General features: G+C 44.3%; 2 protein-coding genes across 3 annotated transcripts; one reads left to right on the top strand and one right to left on the bottom strand.

Moving 5' to 3' along the window:
* Nucleotides 1–182: 182 nt before the first annotated feature.
* ADCK2 (aarF domain containing kinase 2) lies at nt 183–12,444 on the top strand. The gene is made up of 8 exons (XM_075602653.1): nt 183–1,517; nt 2,001–2,147; nt 2,391–2,519; nt 3,815–3,910; nt 5,208–5,459; nt 9,677–9,805; nt 10,407–10,460; nt 11,571–12,444. Exons 1-8 carry the CDS (start codon nt 561–563, stop codon nt 11,712–11,714), a joined length of 1,908 nt encoding a protein of 635 aa, XP_075458768.1. The 5' UTR covers nt 183–560; the 3' UTR covers nt 11,715–12,444.
* On the bottom strand, nt 12,225–27,769 carry LOC142496173 (uncharacterized). Of its 2 annotated transcripts, XR_012801908.1 has the most exons (13): nt 27,502–27,769; nt 26,212–26,434; nt 24,818–25,144; nt 24,282–24,370; nt 23,382–23,559; nt 22,446–22,674; nt 21,215–21,711; nt 19,538–19,631; nt 18,740–18,915; nt 17,261–17,421; nt 15,507–15,717; nt 13,865–15,264; nt 12,225–13,833 (listed from the first exon to the last, which is right to left on the bottom strand). XR_012801908.1 is itself a non-coding variant. In XM_075602652.1 (12 exons), the coding sequence occupies exons 2-12, from the start codon at nt 26,410–26,412 to the stop codon at nt 15,040–15,042; spliced, it is 2,388 nt and encodes a 795-aa protein (XP_075458767.1). In that variant the 5' UTR covers nt 26,413–26,434; nt 27,502–27,769; the 3' UTR covers nt 12,225–15,039. The 2 variants fall into 2 exon arrangements, 1 of the variants encoding a protein (XP_075458767.1); XM_075602652.1 differs by having other exon boundaries at nt 12,225–15,264.
* Between the last annotated feature and the right edge of the window lie 31 nt (nt 27,770–27,800).

The following is a 27,800-nucleotide window of genomic DNA, read 5'->3' as shown; positions in this document are numbered from 1 at the left end:
AATCAATGGACGGTCTGAAGATCCCCGATCGCTCCTACTATTAACCCTATCTATCCAACAGTGCAATATATAATTAGTGTTTAACCTATAGTATGAGGATCTGGCAATAGGAGGGGGGGCTGGCTCTGCATTTAACCACCTCGCTGCCACATGGGCCTGCAACGCATTGGCCTTGGAGCCTGCTCCTTTAAGCGTTTAGGGGGCGAGGCTTGCTGCCTGTTTGTCAGTTACAATGTAGCAGCCTTTGGAACGTTGGAGCTCGCAGGGTTCTGTGAGGTTGGAACGCTGGGGAGCAGCTGGTGGTCCCTGTGTGCTGAGGTTATTCATCACGAGATGTTGGGAGCATTTCCATACCAAAGGGTTGCAGAGTCAGCCCTCTGTCAGAGGTGAAAAGCCGGCCTTAAAAGTGCCACTAGAAATGGGATCAAAGCTCCCTGGCACATGCAGTTTTCCTAATCCTATATCTCTAGTGTTTTCTGCGTGGGTGCTGTAGCTGTAATGCAACTCTACTATTAACCAATAGAAGGTGATTTCAGATCCACAGGACAGAATTGGCAGTGATGGCCGTGCATCTAACCGCTCGGTTTTCCATGTGTAATATAAGGATGTGCTTCCAGAGAAAGAGCTTGGTTTTGCTGAAATGGAGGAAAGATGGTGCAGCTCAGTATCAGAAACATAGACTCAGGTTTGGGGAAATCCAAGCCTTGCCCAAGGTCGCCTTAATATGCTGGGGCGTTAAAAATGTAGCAGCCACAGCCCTATGTGAGAGACTTTACCAAAAAGAAGCTCAAGGTGAAATGGCCCTTAATTTCGGACTACATTTAGATAATAAGCCTTCTGCTGATGGACTGCTAAAGAACATTGGATTTGGAATTCGCTTAGGGCTGCGTGCTTTCTCCCTGTTCCTGAAATGTGTACCACTCCTCTTGCTGTACCCTTTCACCTACCTCTCTGCACGCCTCGCCTCTCTTTGGCTTCATCTTCTGCTGAAGGCCACAGAAACTTCAGGCCCGGCCTGCATTAAGCTGGGCCAGTGGGCTAGCACTCGGCGGGACCTTTTCTCTGAAGAGTTTTGTGCTAAGTTTTCGAAACTTCATGTCAAGGTGGCCCCACACCCATGGAGTTACACAGAGTGTTGCCTGAAAAAAGCCTTTGGAGAAGACTGGGGCCAGGTGCTAAGATTTCATAGCAAAGAACCAGTGGGATCTGGGTGTGTTGCCCAGGTATATAAGGCATATGCTGACCTGGCTAATATCAATGACATGGAATTCCAGACCTTGGTGGTGAGCTCTGAAGAAGTCTTCTCATTTGAAGCCTGGGAAGTACCGGGGCTTGGAGGCATCCTTGGACGTCTACGGAAATGGAGACTATCTGATTTTTTACGGACAGGAATACGTGACCATGTGACTCCCAAAGACCTCGTTGAAGAGACAGCACGTATCCAGCCGGGGATTTCTGAATCTCCCTTCCACAGGGAAGGGTCGGGAACACAGCACTTAATTCCGGTAGCCATAAAAGTAAGGCCTGGGAGATCATCTTATACATTAAAGGTTCTTTCAATATAATAATCTGATTTCATTTGGGACGAAGGATAATCCAGTTACCTGCAATGCTTTGTGACCTATTGCAGCAAAGGGTGCTGTAATAGAATATTAAAGACATGCCATGCATATGGCACCCTTCCTAATTCTTAGGTCCTGCCTCCTGTATGAATCTGTAACAAGGTAGCAGTCTTTGGAATGTTGGATCCCTACTGTAAGTGGGGTGGTACATAGTGCCTGAGCATCTAAAATATGTAAAATCTCACATTTACTTTTACGTTACATTCAATGACAACCCAACAGTTTCTCCTAGAATGACAAACCCCCCTCTCCCCGATGTCTTTAAACCTTTATGTAGCATCATATTGCTGTATTAAATACATTGCTGTCTCATTACCATTGTCCATACTTAACCATTAATGCTCTGCATAACTTTTTCCTACATTCTTGTCCTGTCAGGTTTTACACCCGGGTCTTGGTCAGCAGGTAAGAATGGACCTTCTCCTCATGAAGACCTGGAGTCGGTTACTTGGTTTGATCCCTGGATTTCGGTGGCTGAGTTTGAGCGAGATTGTGGAGGAGTTTGAGAAACTTATGACCCAGCAGGTGAGTGGGCGTTTGACCTGTATATCTGTCTGTCACAGTGACTCCTCTTATTTGACAATAAATAAAATAATAGTTGGGATTTATATTACTTTTCTGACACAATGATTATATTGCTAATTTTAACGGTTCCGTGCAATTATTATCGTTGAAGTTTTGACCCAAAGGAGCCGTCGTGCAATCTGAAATTGAGGTATCCCACATCAAAGACCAGCGAATTTACCAGTATGCTTGGTTCTCCTACAGATTGACCTGCGATTTGAGGCCAGGAACCTGGAGTTTTTCCAGCAAAACTTTGAAACAGTGGACTTTATCAGATGTCCCACCCCCCTCCAGCCTTTCATCACCAAGAATGTCCTGGTGGAGACATTTGAGGTGAGTCCCTGGTGTTTCAGCATCTGAATAGGTGACAGTCTTCTTTACTCATTGCACATGTATTTTTACGTCATAAGCGTTTTGGCATAAGATCTGTCCTATATACTGCACTAATATGTTAATATCGTGTTATTCTTTTTAATATAATACTGTTACACGGTTTGGAAGCGTTGTATCGTGCAAGTTGCTAACATTCTCTTTTTCCCTTATGCCATCGTGCAAGTTGATGCCTTTATAAATAACCATAGTACGAATGTACGAACCCTTATCCTAATACAGGGGCCGCCGTGGCTTTGCTTTTCCTCCGGGGGGGGGCTATGATTCGATTAACCCTTTCACTGCCAGGGGGCAGCAATGCGTTGCGCTGACCTCACCCCCGTGCAGCCCCGGATTCTGTGTAAAAATATTGTTTTATATTGGTCATTTTATCAAAAACCGGAAAGCTTCTGGATTTCACACTGACGCCTGTGATCTGGAAGGACAAGGACAAGTTAAGGCAACTTGTAATTAAAAAAAAATATATTGAATTAATGAAATTGGGATTTTTTTTTTTTTTTTTTTTTTACAGTATTTGAACCTGGGGGTCCTCGGGCGAAAGCTTCATCCCTGGGGACCCCTCGGTTCATGAGAAACGTACAGTTTTAGGTACCAGTGTTCTCCTCCCTATACTTCGGAAACAAAATGGCCACCAAACCGCAAACCAATAGGAAGCTGCAATGGATGACGTTGCGGTTTCCGATTGGGTCGCCGTGGCCAACATGTTTCAATACCCAGAAGGTACATAGAAACCTAAAACTGCAAATATCTCGTGAACCGAACGGTCACTGAAGCTGAAACCGCACTGATTCAAATATTGTAAAAAATCAAAATAAAAAACTAATTTCCATTTTTGGCCGTATTTCTGCCGTAGTGAGGATTTCTCTATGGCACAGAAATTTGGTGAGTTAGATATCAAATTGGCTTTGACCGTTGGATCCCCTTTCACTGCTGCTGCAGCCTTCCACACATTGTTTTGCAATAATAAATAATAATGGTTCATGTGTTACATTATTGATATTGAGACATTATGATGTTATACCGATAGTATTATTGGTTCTATACAATTATACATTTCGAGGTGTCGTAATGGGCACCAGACAATGAACCCAGTGATCCAAAGAGATTCGTACTTCAGGGCAGCTAGTGACATGCTAAAAGTCACAAACAGCTAGGGATTAATTAATTATGCTCTCCTGCACTGGCGCACAGAGCTGACACTTCTTAGTGTACATTATTCATGGTTTTTAATATTTTAGGAGGGTGAGCCTTTGTCACTCTACCTGCAAGAGGCAGATTCTTCTCCTATCAAGCAGAAGATAGCCAACATGGGAGTGGAGATGTTGCTAAAGATGGTAAGTCTTCCTAAAAATTTTTAGTGTCTCTAGTTATTAATTTAACTGAGATTTTAGATTGTGGGAATATCACATGGAACCCTCCATTGAAGTCAGTGTTTTTTTCCCGTGTGACAGTTCCCTGATGGGTACATGAATAACATCCATACTGTATTTACTAAAGTCTCGGTAAATACGGATTCTTCTAGATGTCTCTAAAATTTCTGGGGTTGAACCGCTGACCATTTCAGCTCCTGTGACTGCCTGGTTCCAGAGATATTTACCAGGTAAAGTGCCGTATGTATTGTTCCCAACAAAATGGATCACGTAGGTTAATAGGAAGTAATCTGTCGGGGCTTCCTATTGGCCAGCGTGATGCGTGGGATTTAAACTTCTATAAAGTACCGGCAGGCACCTTGTCCAGTAACTATCTGGGGAAGCGGGCGTTAATCGGACCTGAAATTAAGTTGATTCAGTCGCAGGAGACCTCCTCCTTACTATACATGTAAATACTGCTGCTTTAAGAAAACATGTTTTAATTTTTGTTTTTTAATGGTATTTCGTCTCATTAAGCCATCTTGTGGTGTCTGTACTTACATACACATTGTATCATTTAGTAAGAAGACATTTTAAAAATGAGTATGCATGTTCTGTTAATGTTTACTCCAAAACGTTCTTTCGATGCCTATTTTAACATGATTGTTGGAAATCACGTCTTGCTTAATAAGTTAGTTTGGAATTGAGTAACGCCGTGTTTTTCAACCCTTGGGTTCTCCAGGCATCCTTAAAGGGTTCCTTGCAATTTTCTAGTCATTTGAAAATTGTATCAAATACAGAAGAATTTACAATGCATCTGATCTCAGACGCGCTATTAGAGAGGGTTGGGGTTCCTTACAATGCATCTGATCTCAGACGCGCTATTAGAGAGGGTTGGGGTTCCTTACAATGCATCTGCTCTCAGACGCGCTATTAGAGAGGGTTGGGGTTCCTTACAATGCACCTGATCTCAGACGCGCTATTAGAGAGGGTTGGGGTTCCTTACAATGCATCTGATCTCAGACGCGCTTATAGAGGGGGTAGGGGGTTAATTTTATTACATCAAAAATAAGATAACACAGTGTAGTTATATATACAGTGACATTTAAAATCCCCTCAGCGGTGCACTGACTGGTAAATACGTTGGGGCTAAGAATAAGGAGATGTATCAACTGTATGACATACCCACTTCGGTGTCCTCGCAGGAGACACCAATTCTAGCAAGTTCTTAGGATTGGCGTTCTGCTGAATGGATAATTCTGATTGGTTAATTGCTTTGCAGGTGTTTGTGGACAATTTTGTCCATGCTGACCTGCACCCTGGTAATATCCTAGTGCAAGGGGTGCACCAGTTCGGCCCGGATCATGGTGACCAGACGACTCTTGTAGACATGTGCGACACCCTGATTGTGAATGTCCGGCCCAGCCGCTGCCCACTCAGACTCGTGCTGCTGGACGCTGGCATCGTGGCCGAGCTGCAGGATGCAGATTTGCAGAACTTCAGAGCCGTCTTCACGGCCATCGTGTTGGGACAGGTAAGTGTCCAACTGTTGGCCGAGTCAACAGCATCCGTGTCCCTCAAGTGGAGTCTGGTTTCCTATTCGGTTTAATACGGTTCCTGTAAATAGCCTTCGTTCTGAATGAATTTTCTGTTTGAGATATTCACCCGTTTGTAACTTTTTACCACTTAAGTACAGATCTGCTAGAATAGGTGGTTAGCTCATTCACCACCATGTTATCCAGAAACGCATTCCTTTGCACCTTTGCAAGGGGCTGAGTTCCCTAGAAAGGATGCTTAATTGATTGGCAAACAGTCCAATAATTATAAACCTGGTTCAATTAACATACAGTTAATTGGATATGTAGTTTATTTTCTATGTTGGCAGGATGAACGTGGAATATTTCTTAGAATAGAGGAGGGGTAGCCAACTCCAGTCTTCAAGAGCTACCAACAGGTAAGGTTTGCAGGATATCCCTGCTTCAGCACAGGTGGCTCAATCAGTGGCCCTGTCTTCAAGAATGAGCCACCTGTGCTGAAGCAGGGATATCCTGAGAACCTGACATACCTGTTGGTAGCTAGCTCTTGCGGACTGGAGTTGTCCACCCTTGGATTAAAGACAGGTACCAGCCAGAAAAGACGTGTGTGTGGGGAGCAATCAGAACTTAAAATGTCAGCCCCCCCCTGAGGTTTACAATACAACGCCCCCCGAGGTTTACAATACAACGCCTCCCGAGGTTTACAATACAACGCTTTCAGGAGCTCTATGGGTTATGAGGTGCCTGGTACTTGTTATAGAATGAATAAGTGATATTGGAAAACCTTGTGCCATTGAATGATCTGCTTCAGGCCGCGATTATAGTGGCGGCTTGCGCACAATACCGCGCGCCTCCGGGACAAATGTATGCACTCATGATGCCGCCCATAGAGCCCGCGACCGAAGAAACACGCGACTACACACGCGATTCTCTGCAAGACAAAGATTTCTGTCTTTGCCGCACGACGGCCGGGTCACATGCGTGATTCAGCCAATGAGGGCGGATCGCTCACGGGATGACACAGCCACGCCTCCCCGTCGCACGCGACATCACATTTGCCAAGTGCATGTTTCGCGGGAGCAGCAGGCGTGGGTGACGTCACGCGCCACAATAATCGCGGCCTTAGAAGTCTTGTGTGCGCGTGGCTCTTTGGGATACACCTGTTGGGCAACCTGGCCACACCCACAGAACAAACCAAGATGTCTAACACCCACCCTGAAGCTCAGGGCTGTATTCAATCCGGTGACCTGTTAATTACATCCATTCATTTATCTTAGAATTGGTTTTGTTTGCATTTCCTGGTTAAAAACAACCAAGCAAGGTCTGGATGCACTAAACTTCATTAGGCTGCGTGACGTTAACACCAATAAGTTACTAGTAACGCTGAATCCAGTAAAGACAATAACGGAACGCTAAGCCTGGTTTGTCCCATAAAGAGCATAGCTTTAACTCTAACAAAGGTTACTGATTAATAAGAGGCATTATTTATCATATCTCCGATTCACTAAAGTTCGTTAAGGTTAACGCGGGGATTTAACGTTACATTAATATTAATAAGTCATAGCTAAACATGAAGTTACTCCCATCCAGACCCTGAAATATGGATTTTACAGTGTCGGGTGGCTCTAACCCCACAGTTAGACCTGGTTAAAATAACAGAGCGTTATTTCATCAGGTTATTTCCCCCTCTTCTCTCTCACCGCCTCAGCAAAAGCCCTATTTCAGGGCGTAGGTAGGCTTAACGCCATGACTTGCATAACATCACGTTATTGGAAGATAACCCAACCTTATCCTACAGTAACGTGGCGTTAACCATATAATGATATGCAGTATGGACTTTGTGTTTTTTAGGTAACGCCACATTGTTTCCTGATGTAATGGAGCTTTGGGCATCAAGGTTGAAGTGTTTAAAAGAAAGATTGCATGTCTAGTCGCTAGATGTTGGAGACAGACCAACCCTTTAACATATAGAGAGGTCCGGGAACAAATATCCCATGTTATGCTAACGAGCTATCTTGAAGACTCTATGACTAGATTCCGGAAAGTATGGGATCCCCTTTTATTATATATATATATATATATCAAATGGAATATAACTGTGTGCTCATTTGCATGTCTTAGGCAGGTCTGCAACCCCGCCTTTCACCATTATCACCCAGCACTCCCACTGCAGCAAGGGATTCTGGGAAATGACATGCAAATGAGCACACACTGCCACTTTTTGCTTCAAAACCATTTTAAACATGGTTCCCTATAGGCTTAAGCTTGCTGCATGGTCACAGCTTTAAGCACAGCCAGGGTTAAGATGCATAGCCAGTAAACCCACCCACAGACAGTTGTTTCGACCTTAATGGGTCTCATCAGTGTATATATATGGCAGGGAGGGGCGGGGGGGGGCAAAAAGCAGGGAGGGGCGGGGGGGCAAAGGGCTGGGGGGGGGGCAAAGGGCAGGGGGCAAAGGGCAGGGGGAGGGGGAAGGTGGGAGGGAGGGCAAAGGGCAGGGGCAAAGGGCATGTGGGTAGGGGGGGGAGGGGGGCCAGGGGGCAAAGGGCTGGGGGGGCAGGGGGCAAAGGGCTGGGGGAGGGAGGGCAGGGGGCAAAGGGCTGGGGGAGGGAGGGCAGGGGGCAAAGGCCAGGGGGAGGGAGGGCAGGTGGCAAAGGGCAGGGGGAGGGAGGGCAGGGGGCAAAGGTCAGGGGGAGGGAGGGCAGGGGGCAGGTGGGTAGGGGGGCAAAGGGCAGGGGGCAAAGGGCTGGGGGAGGGAGGGCAGGGGGCAAAGGGCAGGGAGGGCAGGGGGCAATGGGAAGGGGAAGGGAGGGCAAGGGGCACGGGGGTAGGGAGGGTGGGGGGGGGGCAAAGGGCAGGGGGAGTCAGGGATGCGGTAAATAACCCATTCCCCTGCGTGTACTCACCTTGTACACGGCTGCACTCCTCTTCCTCCGGGTCACGGCCGCCCTCCTCCTCCTCCACCTCGGGCTCCTCCGCGGCGAGGCTGACACGCTCCGGTGAGGAGGTGCTGTGCCTCTCGCGGGGAGAGGCGGAGACAGCCGGAGGAGCGCCCTCGGGGACGGGGAGCGGCCTGTGTGAGGGGAGAGCCGCAGAGAGCGTGCTCTGTGTGTGTGGGGGGGGGGGGGGGGTGTGTGAGCGGGTGAGGGAGAGCGCCGGGTGAGGGAGAGGCCTATGGGTGGTGAGAGCCGTGGGGAGCGCTCTCGGGGATGGTCAGTTGGGGGAGCGGTCTATGTGAGGGGAGAGCCGCAGAGAGCGAGGGGGGGTGGTGTGTGTGTGTGTGTGTTTTGCCTTGTGTGTGTGTGGCCTGTGTTTTGGGCCGTCACTCAGCCTCAGGCCAATGAGAGGTGTGCGGGGGAGGGCGGCCCAAGGGACCAATGAGATTTCCCCTAGGGACACAGGCCATGCAGACAAACATACAGTGCTTTCACAAATATATAGTAGATATAAGATATATTCCTATAAATAAGGACAAAAATCGAGTGGTACGGTTGATGTTTTGTGTTTAATATACAAACAGAATAATATATGTGGAACAAATATATAAAGAAAAAACGAATTGTTATATTTGCAAAATGACATCCTCCCCTCCCCCCTTTTCTTTTTTGTTTTTATGGTGTTTCCATCAGACGCAATACAGTATGTCAATATTACTATTAATGTTAACAGGTATTTGATGTTACATATGAATACTGTAAAAATGGAAAACGTTACGAAAATATAAATAAAGAGATATTAAAAAAAAAGAAAAATTGCAGAAGGAATTTAGCTTCTGAGACTTCGTAGTATAGGTAGGGTAACCATATTTGCCCTGGCAAATACCTGGACAAATGTCCCGCATGCGCAGTTGTCGCTCGCCTACTCCGCATGTCCAGTTCGCAAGTGCAGGTCACGTATGCGCGGCCAGCGGCATAGAAAACTGGGTCAGCACCCCAAAAAGTCGGGACAGAGGTCTAAAAAACGTGATGTCTAGTCACCCTAAATATAAGCAGCCTTTATAATTGGGTTTGTCATACTGTGGAAGCAAGTTTTCCATATGTAGTTCAAAGTTGCTATGGGAAAAAAACAACTTTTTATGTGATGAATAAAAAAAAACCAGACTGATGTTAATGACTTTCTGACATTAAAGCAGCATTAGGGGATGGGAGGTGTTGAGTGTTTTTCGCTGTTGCTTTTCTTATGACATATCTCGATCTCCTGTTGAATGCTGCAGGGAGAGAAAGTGGCTGAGCTGATCTTGCATCACGCCAGAGCTAACCAGTGCAAGGACGTGGAAATGTTCAAGTCACAGATGGCAGAGCTAGTGAACGAGGCCAGGAAGAACACCGTCTCTCTCGGAAAGGTGATCCGGTCCTGATCCGTTTCCACCTTCCCCTTTGACCTCCTTATTCTCACTGTAATAAGCCTGAGAAGTCTCAACTGCAAAGGAGCTGCAAGACTTGAGCGGGGTTTCAATTTCTACACCTGCTTAGATTTATTATTTATATGGACACAATAAAAGAAAACACACTCAATAAATAATGGAGGTCACTTAGATCTGTCGCTAGAAATACTGCACAAGGTTTACCAAAGAGTTGCATTTTATATTTAATAAATACCTCCTGTATTGCTGAAAACTTTTTTTTTTTTTTTTTCAAAACTAAATTTCTTACTGGCAAACAAATGGCAAGATTTAAAACCCCTTTTTTTCCATGAGATTTCGGGCAGGGTATATATTTTTCATCAGTGCGAGGTTGCTTGCTTTGCAACGTTAAAGTCGGTACGTGGGCATAACCAGACACTGGTTATTTTTTCCATAACTCTAGTCCACTCCCCCATTTGTTTCGCCTCAGACCTGCAGCTGTGACATTCTAATTTAACCAATAGTAATCACGTGAATAGTTCCTCTGCTGCTGGGGGGTTTGCCTTTTTCTCAGTGTTTTTCACTTTGTATCTCTCTTCAGCTCCAAGTTGCGATCCTGCTTTCTCGAGTTTTCAGACTTCTAATGACGCATAAGGTAATGTCATATTTTTCTAATTGTGTCAGCAGTGTAAAAGACAGTAAGGTATAGAATAAATGAATCCTTTAGCACCCGTAACTTGTAAAACATTTAGCTGTTATTTCTATTTATCCTCCGACATAACCCAAATCTGCATTTTCATCCGCTCCATAAACTTGGGCGCAGATTCACAAAGCACTGTTAACTCGGTGATACGAACAGGAGGTCATCAAAATCGTTAACGGAGGTTCTTTTTCCTGAGGTTAGCGCATATCCACAAAGCTAATTATATGCAAAAACAGCGGCGGTTGTGTATCTCATCATTAACGTCGTCTTAACGTGTAGACATTAACGCGAGTGGTGTTTTTTCACGCTAAGTATCTCCTGCCTAAATGAGGCGCTACTCCCATCTCGAGAGAGAGGGGGGTGGGTGTATGTAAGAAATTTGGGATTCTAGCAAAGAAGAGTCTCCTCTGCTGCAAAACCTATATTTCAGAGTCTGGATGGGAGTAACGCCACCTTTAAGGTAAGGCCTAAATAATGTCCCTGCGTTCATTATAACGGAGTTCTGTGGGTAAGCGTTGATACTTGAAAAAGGAGTTCCCTCTATCCAGGTCTGTGCTTATCTTGCTCCATTTTTCTCCCTTTTATTTTACCATGTTTGAGGACGCGTAAACCTTTCTTCTTAATAAATCTGCACCAGGTGTTAAACATTTGGCAAAACAAACACTCATTTCTCTGTGTTGATACATTTCCTACGTAAGGCCGCGGGCATGGTCAGCGCTTAGTCGCTGAGCCGCACTCATGCTTGTCAGTGAGCCCCTGCAGCCGCAATAAGAGCGGCTTTAGCAGGGGCTCGCTCGCGCAGGCGTGCGGAGGCGTAGCAGACACATTTTTTTTCGTTTAAGCGCTGACGGGAGCGGAGGGCCGGTCACATGAGCGGTTCGCCCAATGAGGGCGAACCAGCTCTGTGGCCCGCCCCCGGACGGCGCGCGTAGTAAGGCCAGGAAAAGCACCCGCTTTCCCTAAGCCTCCGCGCGCCTCAAGTCTCTATGGACTCAGCCTAAGAGTGCTTTCTACCGGCTCCTTCTCTTTGTAACATGATGTTACTGACGCGTTTCATTTCAGGTGAAGCTGGAGAGCAACTTCGCTTCTATTGTGTTTGCCATTTTGGTTTTGGAAGGACTCGGACGGTCACTGGACCCAGAAATGGATATCTTGGAGGCAGCCAAACCCTTCCTAGTGAAGAACGCTGCTTCTCTCCTAACATAAAGAATGGAGACTGTGGGACCAACTGGAACAGCCTGGAGAAATAACTGCAAGCACTATGGCCGTTTGGAAGCTTGTAATAAGAGTCCCGTTACAGGCATGGATAGTGCCACTTCTTCAATACTGGTATCACTGGGTAGCTGTTTTCAGCACAATGTACTAGTGATACAACTAGAACAACGTACATCTGATTTCTCACAACTGCACCCCAGGGGAAGCAGCCTATAAATTGCTTAGATAAGCTTTTATCATTGGCAAACAAGGTAAGAAATCCAGTCTATGTGACCACAGCAACTGGAAAATGAGCAGGGTCCTAATTTTGCTGGTTTCTAAAACCCTTCCTCCCTAATCTGTGGTGCGAATGGCTGAGAACCGCAAGACGTTGATAATGTGAAGCAAATTGAACTGAATATTGGATATCGTACATTATGCAGAAGAGGAAAAAAGAGCCTGTTTTCTGATTCTGCAAAGATCATTGACACCGATTCTACAAGAACATTTTCCAATACTGGGTCAGTTTGACACAAAGCTTTAATCTGCTACAAATGTGAAAACTTGTCCAGCAACAGAAAGTAGTTTTATGATTAGAGGCATGTGGACAAATAACCTTGGTTAATAAGATGCCATCACCAAATAAAACACTCACTATAATTCGTGACTACGTGCGCCTGCATACTGTGAAAATATAAGGGAGCAGACGATGGTTCTGTAAATACATTTTTTAAACCTCTGAGCCATGTGATTTTTGTTGTGAAACAATGTGACTCGTATTATACATCCAAAATGTGACACACAACAGTCAGTCATTCATGTGTAGTCCCTGAACTGGCGTTGTGAAGAGAAATGTGTGTTACTGTTGTGGTTAGGAGCTGTGCGATTTCTTGTATTGTTGGCGGCCAATAAAAATATCACTTTTGAGTATTCACATCTCACGACAGGTCTGCAACCCTGCTTCTCACCATTATCTCTTCCACGGCAGCCAGGGTTTATGGGAAATGATATGCAAATCAGCAGTGTTGCCTTTTGCTTCAACTCCATTTTAATATGGGACCCTATAAGCTTATGCTCGCTGCATTACAGATTTCAGCACAGTCTGGGTTAAAGAAGTGCATAGCCTGTAATCCTACTCACAGACAGCTGTTTTGAGGTTTCAACTACATATTAAATAAGTTATGGGTCAAAAGTGACAAAAACCCTCCACTGTAGTGTAGAGCAAATAGAAAGATCACTTGTGAGCAGATTAACATGTGTCAGACAGGTCTGTAACTCTGCCTTTCTCCATTATCTCTTAGAACAGGCGGCGCACCACCCAAGACTTTTTTTGGGGGGGGGCGCAGCTGTAACAGAGGCCCTGCGCTTAGTGCGAGGCCTCTGTAACTCACCCGGCTTCAGTCCACGCATCTCCATGGCAACGCGGCGTCATTAGAGGTATGGGGGGGGGGGGTGGGCGCAGCGCTGGAAGTTTGCGCACTCCTGTCTTATCATACAGTGCTTCCACTGCGGCCAGGGATTCTGGGAAATGTATTGTAGACAACTGCTAGACTACCAATATCCTTGTAGAGATGTACCCTCCATGTCAACACTGCCCTCTTTATAAAGGTCTTATAAATGTGGTATTACCAATTCCTTCCCGCTAGTGATACCACTGATTATACACCTTCCCGCTAGTGATACCACTGATTATACACCTTCCCGCTAGTGATACCACTGATTATACACCTTCCCGCTAGTGATACCACTGATTATACACCTTCCCGCTAGTGATACCACTGATTATACACCTTCCCGCTAGTGATACCACTGATTATACACCTTCCCGCTAGTGATACCACTGATTATACACCTTCCCGCTAGTGATACCACTGATTATTCACCTTCCCGCTAGTGATACCACAGATTATTCACCTTCCCGCTAGTGATACCACTGATTATACACCTTCCCGCTAGTGATACCACTGATTATACACCTTCCCGCTAGTGATACCACTGATTATACACCTTCCCGCTAGTGATAGCACTGATTATACACCTTCCCGCTAGTGATAGCACTGATTATACACCTTCCCGCTAGTGATAGCACTGATTATACACCTTCCCGCTAGTGATAGCACTGATTATACACCTTCCCGCCAGTGATACCACTGATTATTCACCTTCCCGCTAGTGATACCACTGATTATACACCTTCCCGCTAGTGATACCACTGATTATACACCTTCCCGCTAGTGATACCACTGATTATACACCTTCCCGCTAGTGATACCACTGATTATTCACCTTCCCGCTAGTGATACCACTGATTATACACCTTCCCGCTAGTGATAGCACTGATTATACACCTTCCCGCTAGTACACAATTTTTTGGACACCTTTAGAGCATTTTATGACTTCCAGGTCCCATTCCATGCCAGTAGCTGTGTATACAAACACATGCGTGCATGTACGTACAAGCACACTTTAAACATAATTATGGTGCATATGAAAAGGTTTACAAAATCATGATTCATAAAAACACAATCTTACGCATACATAATGAAAACAATATAATTTGTAGCTATATTCAGAGAAACTAGCTTAAAGCTGCAGTTCAGGCAATATCCTGCATGTGTGTTTTTTTTAATAATAAATCAGTTCTGTAGTAAGAAAAAATACTTTTAGCATTTTCTGTTTTAAAAAAAAAACAACTTTGAAAGACCAATTTTCTTGTATTCTATTTTTAAAAGCATGCTTGTTCCTATAGCAACGATTTACATTCCCCATATTTAAAGATGTCGCCAAACTTTGCCGATCAATAGACGGAGAACGAATTGACCGGCAGCTATGCAGTTCTTTAGGTAAGTAGAGATTGCCCAAATAAAACTATTGACGAAAAAAAAAAAAAAAAACCCCTAAAAAAACCCCCCAAAAACGGAGCTTGAACTGCAGCTTTAAATACACACACATCCTTAAGATTTTTCTTTGCCCTGTGCGCGCGCGCGCGCACACACACACACACACACACACACACACACACACACACTGTTCTATGTCAGGGGTGGGCTACACCAGTCGAGCCATCAACACGATAGATTTTAAGGCTATCCCTGCTTCAGCCCAGGTGACAGTCAAAGACTGAGCCACTGAATCACCTGTGCAGAAGCAGGGATATGCTTAAAACTGGACCTGTTTGTGGCCCTTGAGGATTGGAGTTGGCCACTCTTGTTCTATGCACACATGGTATATCCATAACCATTCATTGCATCACTGCACATCTGTATACACAGTGATGCATTGCTCTGCATGCATCCAAATGTGCAATAACATGAGCTCATTGTATAATCTGCCTTTTCTATAGAACCATGGCTGAACGGAGAGCTTGCAGATTGTGTTCTTTTAAGTACTGCTGTAGATCCTTGTCCTTCTGAGATTCCTGCTCAGCTTTACGGTAGAAATGCTCCCGTCTCCCCGTAGCTCTGCGTCTTGCTGTCTCTTGCAGCTGCTGGTGTCTGTGCCATTCCTGGATGTCTGATTCTTGCTTCCTCTGTTGTGTCTCCATTCTGCTGTGCAGCAGCATCTAAAAAAACCCAGCAACATTTAATTGGCTTGTTCTACAAGTGCTATTTATTCTGTTAGACCCCTGGGTGACAAACTCCAGTCCTCAAGGGCCATCAACAGGTCAGGTTTTCAGGATATCCCTGCTTCACCACAGGTGGCTCAATCAGTGGCTCAGTTTTTGACTTGAGGACTGGAGTTGGTCACCCCTGACATAAGAGATTAGAGACCCCACAAAGTCTCTCCGCCATCTCCCGTTATTACCTCTCTCTTCTCCTCCTGCTCTTCTCTCTGCCGGTCACCCCAGAACCAAACTCTTTGTCCCTCTTTTCCCTGCTCAGTCTCTAGCACTTGTTCTTGCTTCTTGTTCCTCTCTTCAGTGGCTGCTCTGCAGGACTCTGCTTGTCGAACCTCTATCCCCTCTTGGTCCTGCTTCCTCTCCAGGTCAAGTTGGATTCTTTGCTGCGACTTCAACCTGGAGTCGTAAATGTGGGAAAAATATGGAGGGACCATTCTACCTTTACTTTTAACTCTGCAAGAGGGGAAAGACCCCTCAAGGGGCTAAAAAAAAGTGAAGGCAACAACAATGCCACGGTCTTTAACATAGGAGAACACACTTATACGGCCCAGTGCTAGCAATATATTACCTTGAACAACCTGTGTTTTGGTCACCACAACCCACACTGAAAACGTACACAACCCCTGCAAGCGGAGAACCAAACCCACCACATGTATTTGTGCCAAATAGGAGTGCTACAAGGTTTGTGACAATGTACAGTATACCACAAAAGACAAATAAGTATTTAACTATATCTGTCTCTCTTCTCATAAGTGAGGGTCATTTAGATAAACTCTTTGGCCAAAGTATCTTTAAGTTTGTAAGCACGCCAAGGTGTCCCCTTTTTACACTAACACTATCTCTGCGAACGTTCTCTTTATCTCTCTGATGGAGGAAGAAGTCTCCATAGACTGGTCATTCACAGGTGAGGTGCCCCACGAGACCGGCTATGTAAAAGTGGGATGGGCGAGCTTAAACCCAGGGAGGAGGGGGTCACTAAGCTCCAAACTATTGTTTACCAATTGAAATTTACCAACACACACACACACAAACACACTGCAAGCTCAGAACCCCAACCCAGCACACCATATGCATTTGTGCTAAAAGAAGTGCTACTATGATTGTGACTTAATATCTACAAGACAAAAAGCCCCAGTGCTACTGTACATCCAATATGAAAGCGCCCCCAGTTACTGTATGTCAGTGCCATATAAAAAAACCCTAATTAATATAAGTCCACAGAAAGTAGGAAATGGGCAAACTGGATGAGCCAACTGGTTATCTGGTGTCACTTTCTGAACCTATGGTATCTTGACTTCAGTGGATTGAATGTGAATTAATGTCATCCAAATAAGGTTTAAAAAGTCACTCGCCATAGGTTTACATATCTACAACACACAAGAAAAAGTTTCAGATCCTGCCGGCATTTGTAACCTTTACAGTACGTATGCTTTATAAATGTGATACCTTTCTTGTATTATTTGATTCGACCATCACTGGAGGGCAATGACTGCTTTGGTGTCTGCGCCCCTGAATGTGCACGGTCTCCAAGTCGGGAGTCATTTTACAGAAAAGTTGTGATTTTATTTCTTTGGAAAAACATGAGAACTTGTCTATTTCACGGTAATGTGCTTTTACCAGGGCGTTTTTTTTGTGGGGGAACTGCATTTCCACCCCTTATTTTATTAGGAAGCATCAAGAAACTATCCAATTATTAGGAATTGGGGCTGGAATACTAATTGGTGGATTCATGGGGTTTCTACCAGATATCTGTATTTACATTATGCATTATTATGATTATTTAATTAATGGGCCTTTGGCTCCTTTTTTCCTTCCAAAACTATCAAAAGGGTAAACTGCAACACGGGCAGAATCAGTAACCATGTTTCCTTTTCAGCAAAGTAGCGGCCAAGTTACACAATGCCCCTTTGCACCCACTCATTCCCGGAGAGCTTCATACCGTCTGCCAGCCGGCAGCATCTGGTCTCTCAACTTCACCTCCTCCTTGTTCTCCTCTTTCCTCCTCGGTCTCTGCTCCGCGTGCATCCTCCAGAGGTCATCTTTAGTTCTCTCCTTTCTCTCTCTCAGTTCTTGTGACTTTTGTGCTCCAAGTTCATAGCTCTGGAACAATAGAATTGCTCGGCTATTTGCTGCAGCTCATGAGCATTGTAATGCGAGTGCAGTGAAGAGGTTGGGTTACCAAAAGAATCTCTGTTTGCCCCATGCCAAGGGATAACCCCCTCTCCGATTTTATTCCAGGAAAGTTAGCACTAACATGGGAATGAAGGGAAACTTGTGTTCTCCCAAAATACGGGTCAACTCTTTCAGGACAAGAGAAATTAAAATACAAGTTCTATTTAACCCCTACATTAAATAGACAGGCCTTTCAAAAAGCTTCTGAAGCTAAAAGTAAGGTGCGGGACTACAAAAGTCTGAGGAAACCAGGTAGAACTGCTTTAATATCCCCTCCCCCTTACCCAATACTGTATAGGGTTCCCCCATACCTGAACCAAACAATAAAAAAAGAGGGAATTAAGAACATGCAATTTGGGATGACCTTAATCCGAGGGGACGTGAAAAAAAGGTAAATGAAAGCATGGGTGTTACAGGCAGGAAACCTAGTCAGCATACTACAGTAGCATGAACAGAAAATGGGGGAAGCCATGCGCACCAAAAAAAGATGCAAAAAAGAGTTAAATTACTTTTTTGCATTAATGACTAAAAACAGACACACAAATCCAACGTTTCGGTGGTGACCACCTTCATCCCTGGGACCAGGGATGAAGGTGGTTAGCACCGAAACGTTGGATTTGTGTGACTGTTTTTAGTCATTAAATGAATTTTGCATGAACTCTTTTGCATCTTTTTTTGGTGTGCACGCCTTCCCCCATTTTCTGTACCCCCATACCTTCCCACCATCCTTGTGATGTTGCTCTTGAGACCCGTCGATGGGCCAGACACAAAACTGTCAAAGAAGCTATCTGATTTGATTTTTGTATTGTAACGTATCGTTGATATCGACTGCTCTGTAAAAACTCCTGCACATTGTAACTTTTGAAATGTGAAGATGTTTAAACTTGGAAATGTACCTCTCCCCCCCCCCACTCCCCTCCCAGCTTTATTTTTGTTCCCTCCACCCCTTCCAAATTTGTCGCCCCCCCCTTCCCTTGAAAAACTTCAATAAAATTTGAGTTAAAAAAAAAAAAACAACTGCTTTAATATTTCATAAAATGTATGAATTCAATACTTGGCTGAGCTTATCAATATAACAGTCCCGTTGGTCAAATTTGAAATATTAGACTTGTTGCTGAGAGAATTGACAGAATGATTTATCATCTGAAAATACTAATATTGATGTTGTTGGAATTGAACGACTTATTCTCGTTATTCTCATTTCTATACTGTTTTTATGGGCACCCAATCCCCAATCCCTACATACCTGTGATACGGGAGCAGCGCGGGGTCTCCGCTCACGGATTGCAGCTTGCAATGCCCGCCGGTCCTCTTCCATCGCCTTGTCGATACTGTGCAGCGCTGCTTGCAGATGTGTCATGTTGCCCAGGCTGGTCGGGGAGGGTTTGGAAGACGTTTTGATTGCGCCAGTCATTGAAGAACCTCACAGAAAAGAACGAGGCGTTTTACATAAAAAAATGTTTTTTTCCCCTTCTTTACATTACAGCAAAAAATTAGCTTAAATGACTCCTAAAAACAGGAAGTCTTTGCCATTATGAAGCATCAATCAGTACATTAAAAAAAATAATAATCATATTTCCAGCCTATGCAATTTTTTTCACATTTTGGTCGGAAGGAAGAAACATGCATTTTTCCAAGTTCCGAGTTTTCCCAGACTTACTATTTTAACAAGCTTACTTCGTTTTGGGATTTGGACATGGTATGCAGAATATGCTGTATAAATGTGTTATTTGGAGAATAATGATAAGGGGGCAGAATATCTTCTCTCCTGGATCTCCAGAGCAGTGAAATGAATAAGCACATGATATAACACTATGTCTGGGATATTGGGGCTTATTCTGTATTCACTGAAGCAGCCAATCGAGCAGATTCTGCCCGGAATTCCACATTGAAGTCAATGGGAAGAGTTTTGTCGGGCGGCTATAGAATAAGCTCACTTGTGTTTCAGAGACTGGTGATGCTCCCCTTTTTATGAATATGTCAACATTTTCAGGACTTTATTTACAAGAGAGAGGGTATAGAGTCAGGTATTGATTTTCATTACCTTCTGTGGTTTTGGGAACAGACTTCACTGGGCTACTGTGTGCGCTGATAAATCTTTTGGTCCGAGTGTCTCCATCAGTGTTCAGAGGCTCCTTCTGAGATACATACACAACGAAAATATTGTTGGAAAGCAGGCTGTCTTCAGTGTTAAGTTTGAAGAATGAGGAATGTTACACACTGCTAACTAATGTCAGTTTTCCACACCACATTTTCTCTTTTACATATAATAACTTTATTTCATAAAGTGCTTTTCTTCCAATTGGAATCAAAGCCCTTCACAATTACAGTATAGCGTGCGGTACGCAGCACATAGGAATATTACAGACACTTTTGGTGCCTGAGGCACAGGGAGATAAGTGACTTGCCCAAGGAGCTGACACTTTGAATTGAACCAGGTTCACCTGATTCAAACTCAGTCATTGGTTACAGAGTCAGCCTCTTTACTCAATGAGCCGCTCCTTCTCCTGTAAACGCTTAATGACTATAAATGAAATTACTCTCGCTCTTCGCCATGCACTATTTACTTAACACTTATCCCTGCCTCCCCTGCCACCTCTTCGCTATTCTTTTCTCCCGGTGTTTACGTTTACATTGAATTACAAAGTAAAGTACATGCTTTGCTCTGGAAGTGAAATAATAAGCCTACTACTCGCAATACAAGCACTCGACAGGGCACCAGGAGCTGTTGATAGAGGGTTTGCTTATACTTGTTCACTGATTGACATCTGATATCTGCATATGTTCTGTGTCTTTTACAATATTCTTATATTTACATTTATTGTTTGATATTTGATATCTGCTTATGTGATTTGCCCTCTTTAGACTTTAGATTTATATCATTAGCTGAGTGTGGGATTATTTGACAGTGGGGAGGGAAGGCTTAGGGAAGTACCTCTGGGACCCTTTGGGACCAAGGGGAATGGGCCAGATGAAGAGGTCACCCCTCGAAACGTCGCCCCCCCTAGTTTGCTTTCCTTTTTCCATTTTTGTGATTTTTTCATTTTCTTTCGTGTTTTTTTTTTCCCTTCTCCTTCTTTCCCCTCTACCCCCTTTTATTTTTTGATTTTCTCTATGGTGATATTTATTCTTGCATTGGCGTATTGGCTATTGTTGCTATACAGGCATACCCCGCTTTAAGGACACTCACTTTAAGTACACTCGCGAGTAAGTACATATCGCCCAATAGGCAAACGGCAGCTCACGCATGCGCCTGTCAGCATGTCCTGAACAGCAATACCTGTATTGAAGCTGTGTGCAAGCGGGGAGACTATAGAGCCTGTTACAAATGCATTATTTACATCAGTTATGCACAAATATGATGATTGCAGTACAGTACATGCATCGATAAGTGGAAAAAGGTAGTGCTTCACTTTAAGTACATTTTCGCTTTACATACATGCTCCGGTCCCATTGTGTACGTTAATGCGGGGTATGCCTGTATTTTCAGTTTATTATTAGTGTCATTAAATTATTCATATTCCCTACACTGATATTCGCTTATATCTGTAGCTGTGAGACAGAGAGTGCTGGTACTATCTTTTGGTTTGTTAGTACTTCTGAAGGGAATTAGGGTCCCTTCCTGTTCCGTGCACCCTGCAACCTTGCTGAGTCATTGTGTCAGAGTGCTGTCTATCACCCCCCCCCCCCTTTCTACAATAATTACGTTGTTTTAACATACAGGACATTCCACTGCCTGGTCCTCTTTGGGTTCTTGTATGCTCCTCTTCTTAGTCTTCTCCCTTCTGAGGCTAACTTCAGATGGGGCTTCCTGCTTTCGGCCCTTCTCCTTCTCCAAGTTCCTTCTTGGTTTCTCTTTGGTCAATGTCATTTTGCTGCCTTGGCTCATTGACTTGCTCATGGCTGCCCAGGGCTCTTCATGAACATGGCACCTGTGGCAAAGACCCTGGCTGGGACGGCAATAGAGGCAGGAATGAGAACCAGGGCCACAGCCTGGCATCTCTTGGCTTTCACACCTGGAGGCTCTATACCCAGGAGGTACTATGTAGGGATAACCAGAGCAGGAATCCACCAACTTCTTCCGAGCTTCTAAAGGCATCTGGAGCTCCAGTGTGATACGCTCACGTACATGTGGTGGGATCCACACGGCCAGCCCAGGAGGAATTCTCTTGGTCTTACCATTCCAGAAGGTGACTAGCACCCCGCTGCTTTCACAAGCTAAAAAATGAGAGACGTATAAAGAATAACCAAGTGTGTGTTACGGATTATGTTAATCATTTTAGTGAAAGGGCGCCGGTAACACATTGCAACTGGTTGTGCCTCTTGGTGTTAATTCCCCAAAGACTAGATTAGTAGCTGAAGAAGTATCTTAGTGGTAAGAACATTGCCTTCGAAGTGGGCAAACCCCTGTTTGAATGCCAGTGTCACAAAGTCATATTAGATTGTAAGCATAGACTAATTGTGCCTGCAAATTCCTATGTACAGCGCAGTATACACTGTCAGTACTATATAGGACCAATTAGTATGACAATAATAATACAATAAAGACAGACAGCAAATCTATCAATATGGTTTGGGTGTGTATATTTGTTATTTCTATTTGTTATCAGTACTTGATCTGTCTATGTACTAGTATTTTAAATCCGGAAGCCTTTATTGCTGTCCACTCTTAAGTGGCGGAATAAGAAGCACAACGGAAGGGGTTTGTAAGGCTTCCCATAAAATGTCAAAGTAGCTACTGTAATACTCAAACCTTTACCAGTTTGATGCAATCTTGATGTAGAGTAAAAAACGGTTATTGTTCTAATATGTTTGGAATCAGCCAGCTGTCACTGCAATTGTTGGTCATTCTTGGTTACAAGTGGCAGAACAAGCCTCACATGGTCGGAAGACTGTATAATGCGGCATGATTTAGTGGAGGATCCCAAACAGTAAATGCAGCTTTGTAATACCTAAGGCCAGAGTCCTGCTCTCCGCACCCTGCAGGACCGTTCCTGGCCCATACTGCTCCATATTGGATTCCAGAGGTGCCAACACATGGTGGCCTGGGACCAATGGCTTCCACCTGGCATCTTCATAGTGGATGATGTCATAGACAGACGTCTCCTGCATGCGGAATTGGGCTTTGCCTTTTAAAGACCGGCATTTCTCAAACTCAATTAGGAAACGTTCCCGGGAGCCCTGCAGGAAGGCAACACAGTGACTTTACTTAAAAATAACTATCAGGTAATTCTTATAGAAAGAGATGCACCAACTACTATAACCTGAACATCGCATGTGTTTCCCTGCTATCTTTCTCAGACAAGTGACAATGTAACATAACATAAGTTAGCTTTGATTAATGCTTTTGAGAAGCTCTTTGGATACTCAACAATTTAAATAACTACAGCTCTACCCCCTTATAACGCTGTGCTTGGGGTCCAAAGAATCACATCGCGTTATAAGCAGATCGCGTTAGAAATAATGTACAATTGTATGCATTGTACAATAAAGTATTTAAGATACCAATAATCATGTTGTAAAGTATATGAAAATACATTTTTAACATCATGTTTAGACACATCCTGTATGATCAGAAATGCTATTCTACTCATCCAATAGGCCATATTCTGACAATCTGCAGGGTACTCAAAAGAAGTACTCTTAATACTGAGTTGGTAGGTTACATTTTATTTATAGTGATACTGTACATTTAAACCAACTCCACATTTTCAGGGCACTATAAGGCTTAGGCATTTATTGTTGGACATAAAATAGCTGTATGAAATCACATTGAAATCTGCTTTCTAACACAGTATAATACAGTATGTGGATAATCCAATGCAGGCAGCATACTCACCCAGCTGGTGTACTGCCTAGTTTAAAATAGACACACTTAACTTTCTCACCTCCACCTCATGAGCAATGTGCCCCAGGTAATAATATCCATCGGTCTCTCTCCGAGCCAGAACTCTCGCTCCTCTTAATATACATAGAGCTTCAGGGGAAACGTTTACACTATTTTTCTGTACGGTGATTGCTGCTGGAAGTTCTTGGGAAACATGGTTACAGCTGCAGGGTGGCATTCTGTGCGAAGAGGAAAGATTAGCAATCCGGGATTATGTAGGGAGCATATTGTTTAGTAGTCACTAGGAATTCTAAAATCATGGTGTAATATGCATATGCAAGATTAATGTGTGGCCTTTTCTAAACAACAGAATATGGAACCCAGGCATTGAGCACTTAATATACATTGTATTTTGTATTGTAATTTTTATAGCGCACAGATATATTAAAAGAGGAAAGAATAATAGGAATACGTACATCAGAGAAATATCTGTCCCAAAGAGTTTACAATCAAAGCAGTATGTTGGGAGAGTTTGACGGAGTATATGGAAGTGCAAACGTTATAGAGCAGGAGGGTAAACACATATGCAGCAGGTCATGTGGTCCTATTACAGTTTTTTAGAGATGCCTTCTCAGGTGGGCCTTGGAGATGGGAAGAGAAGGAACTCGATATATTGTGAGGGGAGAGAGTTCTGAAGGCAGAGGGCAGCATGAGAGATATTTTACACGGGAAAGAGCAGTAGAAATGCCAAGGGAGGAGAGAAAACGCAGGAGACTACTTAGTAACAAATAAGAGCAGAGATCTAAGGAAGAGCAGCTGAATGAGGACCCTGGAAGGAGAGGAGGGGAATCTCTTTTTAGCATGTATAGGTGTTCACCCTTTTAAGCAAAGTAAGGGAGTATTCAGGGACACGACAACATACTTTGATGAGTGCAATCTATCCTCTATACCTGGCACATACCGAACTTCAGGATACATTGTGGATTGGAGAGGGCAGACTCCTGGAGACTTGCAGCTGTGGATGCTTCTGAAGCTCCCATTGCATGAGACCTGAAGAAGAGAAACCAGAAAGACACATCTATAACCTCCCTGAAATCAAATGTTCCATGTTTATCAAAACTGTGCAAGACATTGATGCCCACTTACATCACATTCCGCAAATCTGTGCACTTTTGCAGCCTATCGGCTCAGTGTTCAAATAACCTGTGTGCAATGTTACTTTATTTCTCAAACTACAAGCACTATTTTACATTCATTAAGGACGGATTCCAGCTTCAGATTGTTCAGCCTGGGGGTGCAGCCAAGCAGAGGAGAAAACAGCATGGAGCCGAGAGAGGTGTGAGTGTGTCTCGAGCACGTCGCACCTTTCACTATTATGTCCAGTATTTCTGGAGAAGCCACTGGCAATCCTACATACAAACCCTGACTTTTTCAACACAATGTATCCTTTTTATACTGCACGGCCCTTATGACCCAGGATTCAAATGTATGACTTGCCTCCTGTGAAGACCCATAGGGTTGGAGTTTGACCATCTTGAAGGATCCCTCCACCTGACTATCACATGGATCTCCCAGCAGGTACAACACATGCACTGAGCACGTATTCTTGTGTCTAATAACCAGGCTATAGATATCCTGCAGCACGCTGCCTGGGAGAGCGTCCATCACCAAGTACACAGCCTGGCATTCTGCGTCCTCAAACGCTGCAGCCAGGGCGTCGGTGGGGCTGGCTCCAGGTCCACACTCTAGGGTTTGTACCCATGAAGCAGCTTCGGCAGTAGTCTCTGGGGTACATGTCACGGCACGGTTACACCACTTGGTGACCTAATGGGTAATAAGAAAGAAACAGCATTGCTCAGAAATATGTATGTGACCCTGATGCCTATATCATTTATACATTAACTCTTCCCTCCCCAATGAATTTGTTCAACTGGTGTCAACCTTCATTTAACATACTAAACATGCCAGTGTACCTAGTTTACTTTTATCCTAGGAGGACACCTATAGCTGGAGTACTTTGTAAGCTAGACGTGAAGGAACATATGCCACGTGCTTATAGAACACACATCACACGATGTATTGGTCTCCCAGATCTCTGGGTGAAGAGCAGAACAGTTGTAACATCGCTGGCTTTGATAGGTAGGTACGGATTTCAGCAGTAGCCTGTGTGACCGTTAGGTAGTCACTTTGTAGGGGCTCGTGTATACTGCAGCACTTAAGTAAAGCAAAATGTTATATATTATTGTTAATATACTCATTGTCTACAGAAACCAGAGCCATCCTTATTATGATAAGCTTCACCAGCCTGCCAGACCCCTCGATGTTGTCAGTAATGCAGCAATTATTCAAAACAATGCATACAATATTTGTAGTAAATATGCAATTTGGGATAAAATCTGAAAGTAATGGTAATCAAATAGTTAAGAGCTGTGACACTCCCAACCATTGGTACCACGGGTAGTCGGGAGGGTCCTGCAGAGTGATAATACCCCCCAAAAAAGCTGCTGGCATGGGAGGCACAGGGCACGAGACCGCTCTGCTGCTGGCATGGGAAGCACAGGGCACGAGACCGCTCTGCTGCTGGCATGGGAAGCACAGGGCACGAGACCGCTCTGCTGCTGGCATGGGAAGCACAGGGCACGAGACCACTCTGCTGTTGGTATGGGACGCACAGGGCACGAGACCGCTCTGCTGTTGGTATGGGACGCACAGGGCACGCGACCGCTCTGCTGTTGGTATGGGACGCACAGGGCATGAGACCGCTCTGCTGCTGGTATGGGAGGCACCGGGCACGAGACCGCTCTGCTGCTGGCATGGGAAGCACAGGGCACGAGACCGCTCTGCTGCTGGCAGCTGCTTCCATGACTTTCTGCAGAATATGATGCACATACCTCCTGAGAGAAGTGGATCACATTAAATGAACAAGCTGCCAAGCTGTTGACTAAAGTACACAGAGCCCGGGAGATGTAATCCTTCAGAAGCTTTAGTTTCACAGGATCGCCTTCTAAAGTGCCCACCACAAACGTCACATTCCCATCATGGGCAGCAGGAAACTCCGGCAAAGAACAGCCCGAGAGTGGGAGCGCCGGCATGGCGAGGTCTCTCTCACCTGACCTGATAACGGCACAGAGAACAATAGCTCATACATTCAAGTAGCACAGTAAACATTCCCACCCCATATACTCAACATGTTTCAATAAGTTATAGGGAAACCATAACAAACAAAAAGGGGTTATTGACCAATGTGTGTGGTGGTTTAACACACAAACCTCAGGGGACCCTAGTGCATCTCTCTCCCCTCAGCAAACAATGCATACAGAACTTAACTCTTCGCTCCATGCAGCCGGGATGATGATGTCGTAGATGCCCGAATATGGATGTGCCCAAATTCGGGCATCTATCATCATCCAGGCTGCACAAAGCAGAGAGAGACAAGTTCTGACGAGAGAGAGAGACAGAGAGAACTTTGGGGGAGAAAACCCCATAATATTGAGTATTGTTTATACACAGCAACACATTTAGGGAATATTATATAGAGCTGTATTTCTACTTTGCAATATATTTAGTCAATACAAATCTATTACATTGAAAATGATTTATGCAGAGCAATATATTTTATGAACATAATGCATTGTATAGAATATTATTATGCACAGCAATATATTCAGTGAATGATAAAATATTATACTGAATATTAATTATGCACAGCAATATATTTATATATGAGTATAGGAGTAGCTCCATGGCTGATACTATACACCTCATACATTAACCTTGGGCCACTGCAGACGCACTTACCAGAACACCCTCCTACTGTCTCTGCATGTTCTTACCAATTAGATTGTAAGCTCTTCGGGGCAGGGAATCCTTTTCCTGTTACTTTTATGTCTGGAGCGCTTCTTCCCATTATATGTTATCTGTATTATTTATATGATCATGTCACGTGTATTACTGCTGTTCAGCGCTATGTACATTAATGGTGCTATATAAATAAAGACAAACATACACACATAGGGGAACATAATGCATGGTATAGAAAATGATGATGTACAGCAATATATTGAGTGAATTACAATATATTATACTGCATTGTATTTAGGCACAGCAATGTGTACTTTAAAACAAATTATATTAATGAAGTAAATGCCCTCTTCTCAATCAGCATACCCCAATCAGCATACCCCAATCAGCAGCAGCACCGCAGCAGGTAACAGCCCCGGGTAACAGCCCCAGTCTGGGGTCTGCACAGGCAGAGTTTGCATCCAGTTGCATGTGTTCACTGCGGAAACCATGGCAACCGCAAGTACCACTCAGCACAAAGGGGGGGGGGGAGACAGGAGCTGGATTACGCGATTGCAGTGGTGCCGGCCCGAGTGGCTTATCTCTGCCTACTAATAATTAGTAGAAATGTTTGTTTCTAAATGCTCAATGTTGAAAATAACCTGAAAAAGACCTCCCTGTCTACATGTAATGGTAGCGT

The sequence above is a fragment of the Ascaphus truei genome, chromosome 5 (genome assembly GCF_040206685.1).
Source record: "Ascaphus truei isolate aAscTru1 chromosome 5, aAscTru1.hap1, whole genome shotgun sequence".
NCBI lineage: Eukaryota > Metazoa > Chordata > Amphibia > Anura > Ascaphidae > Ascaphus > Ascaphus truei.
The sequence above is the reverse complement of the archived record's forward strand: the minus strand, read 5'-3'. Positions and strand labels throughout refer to the sequence as shown.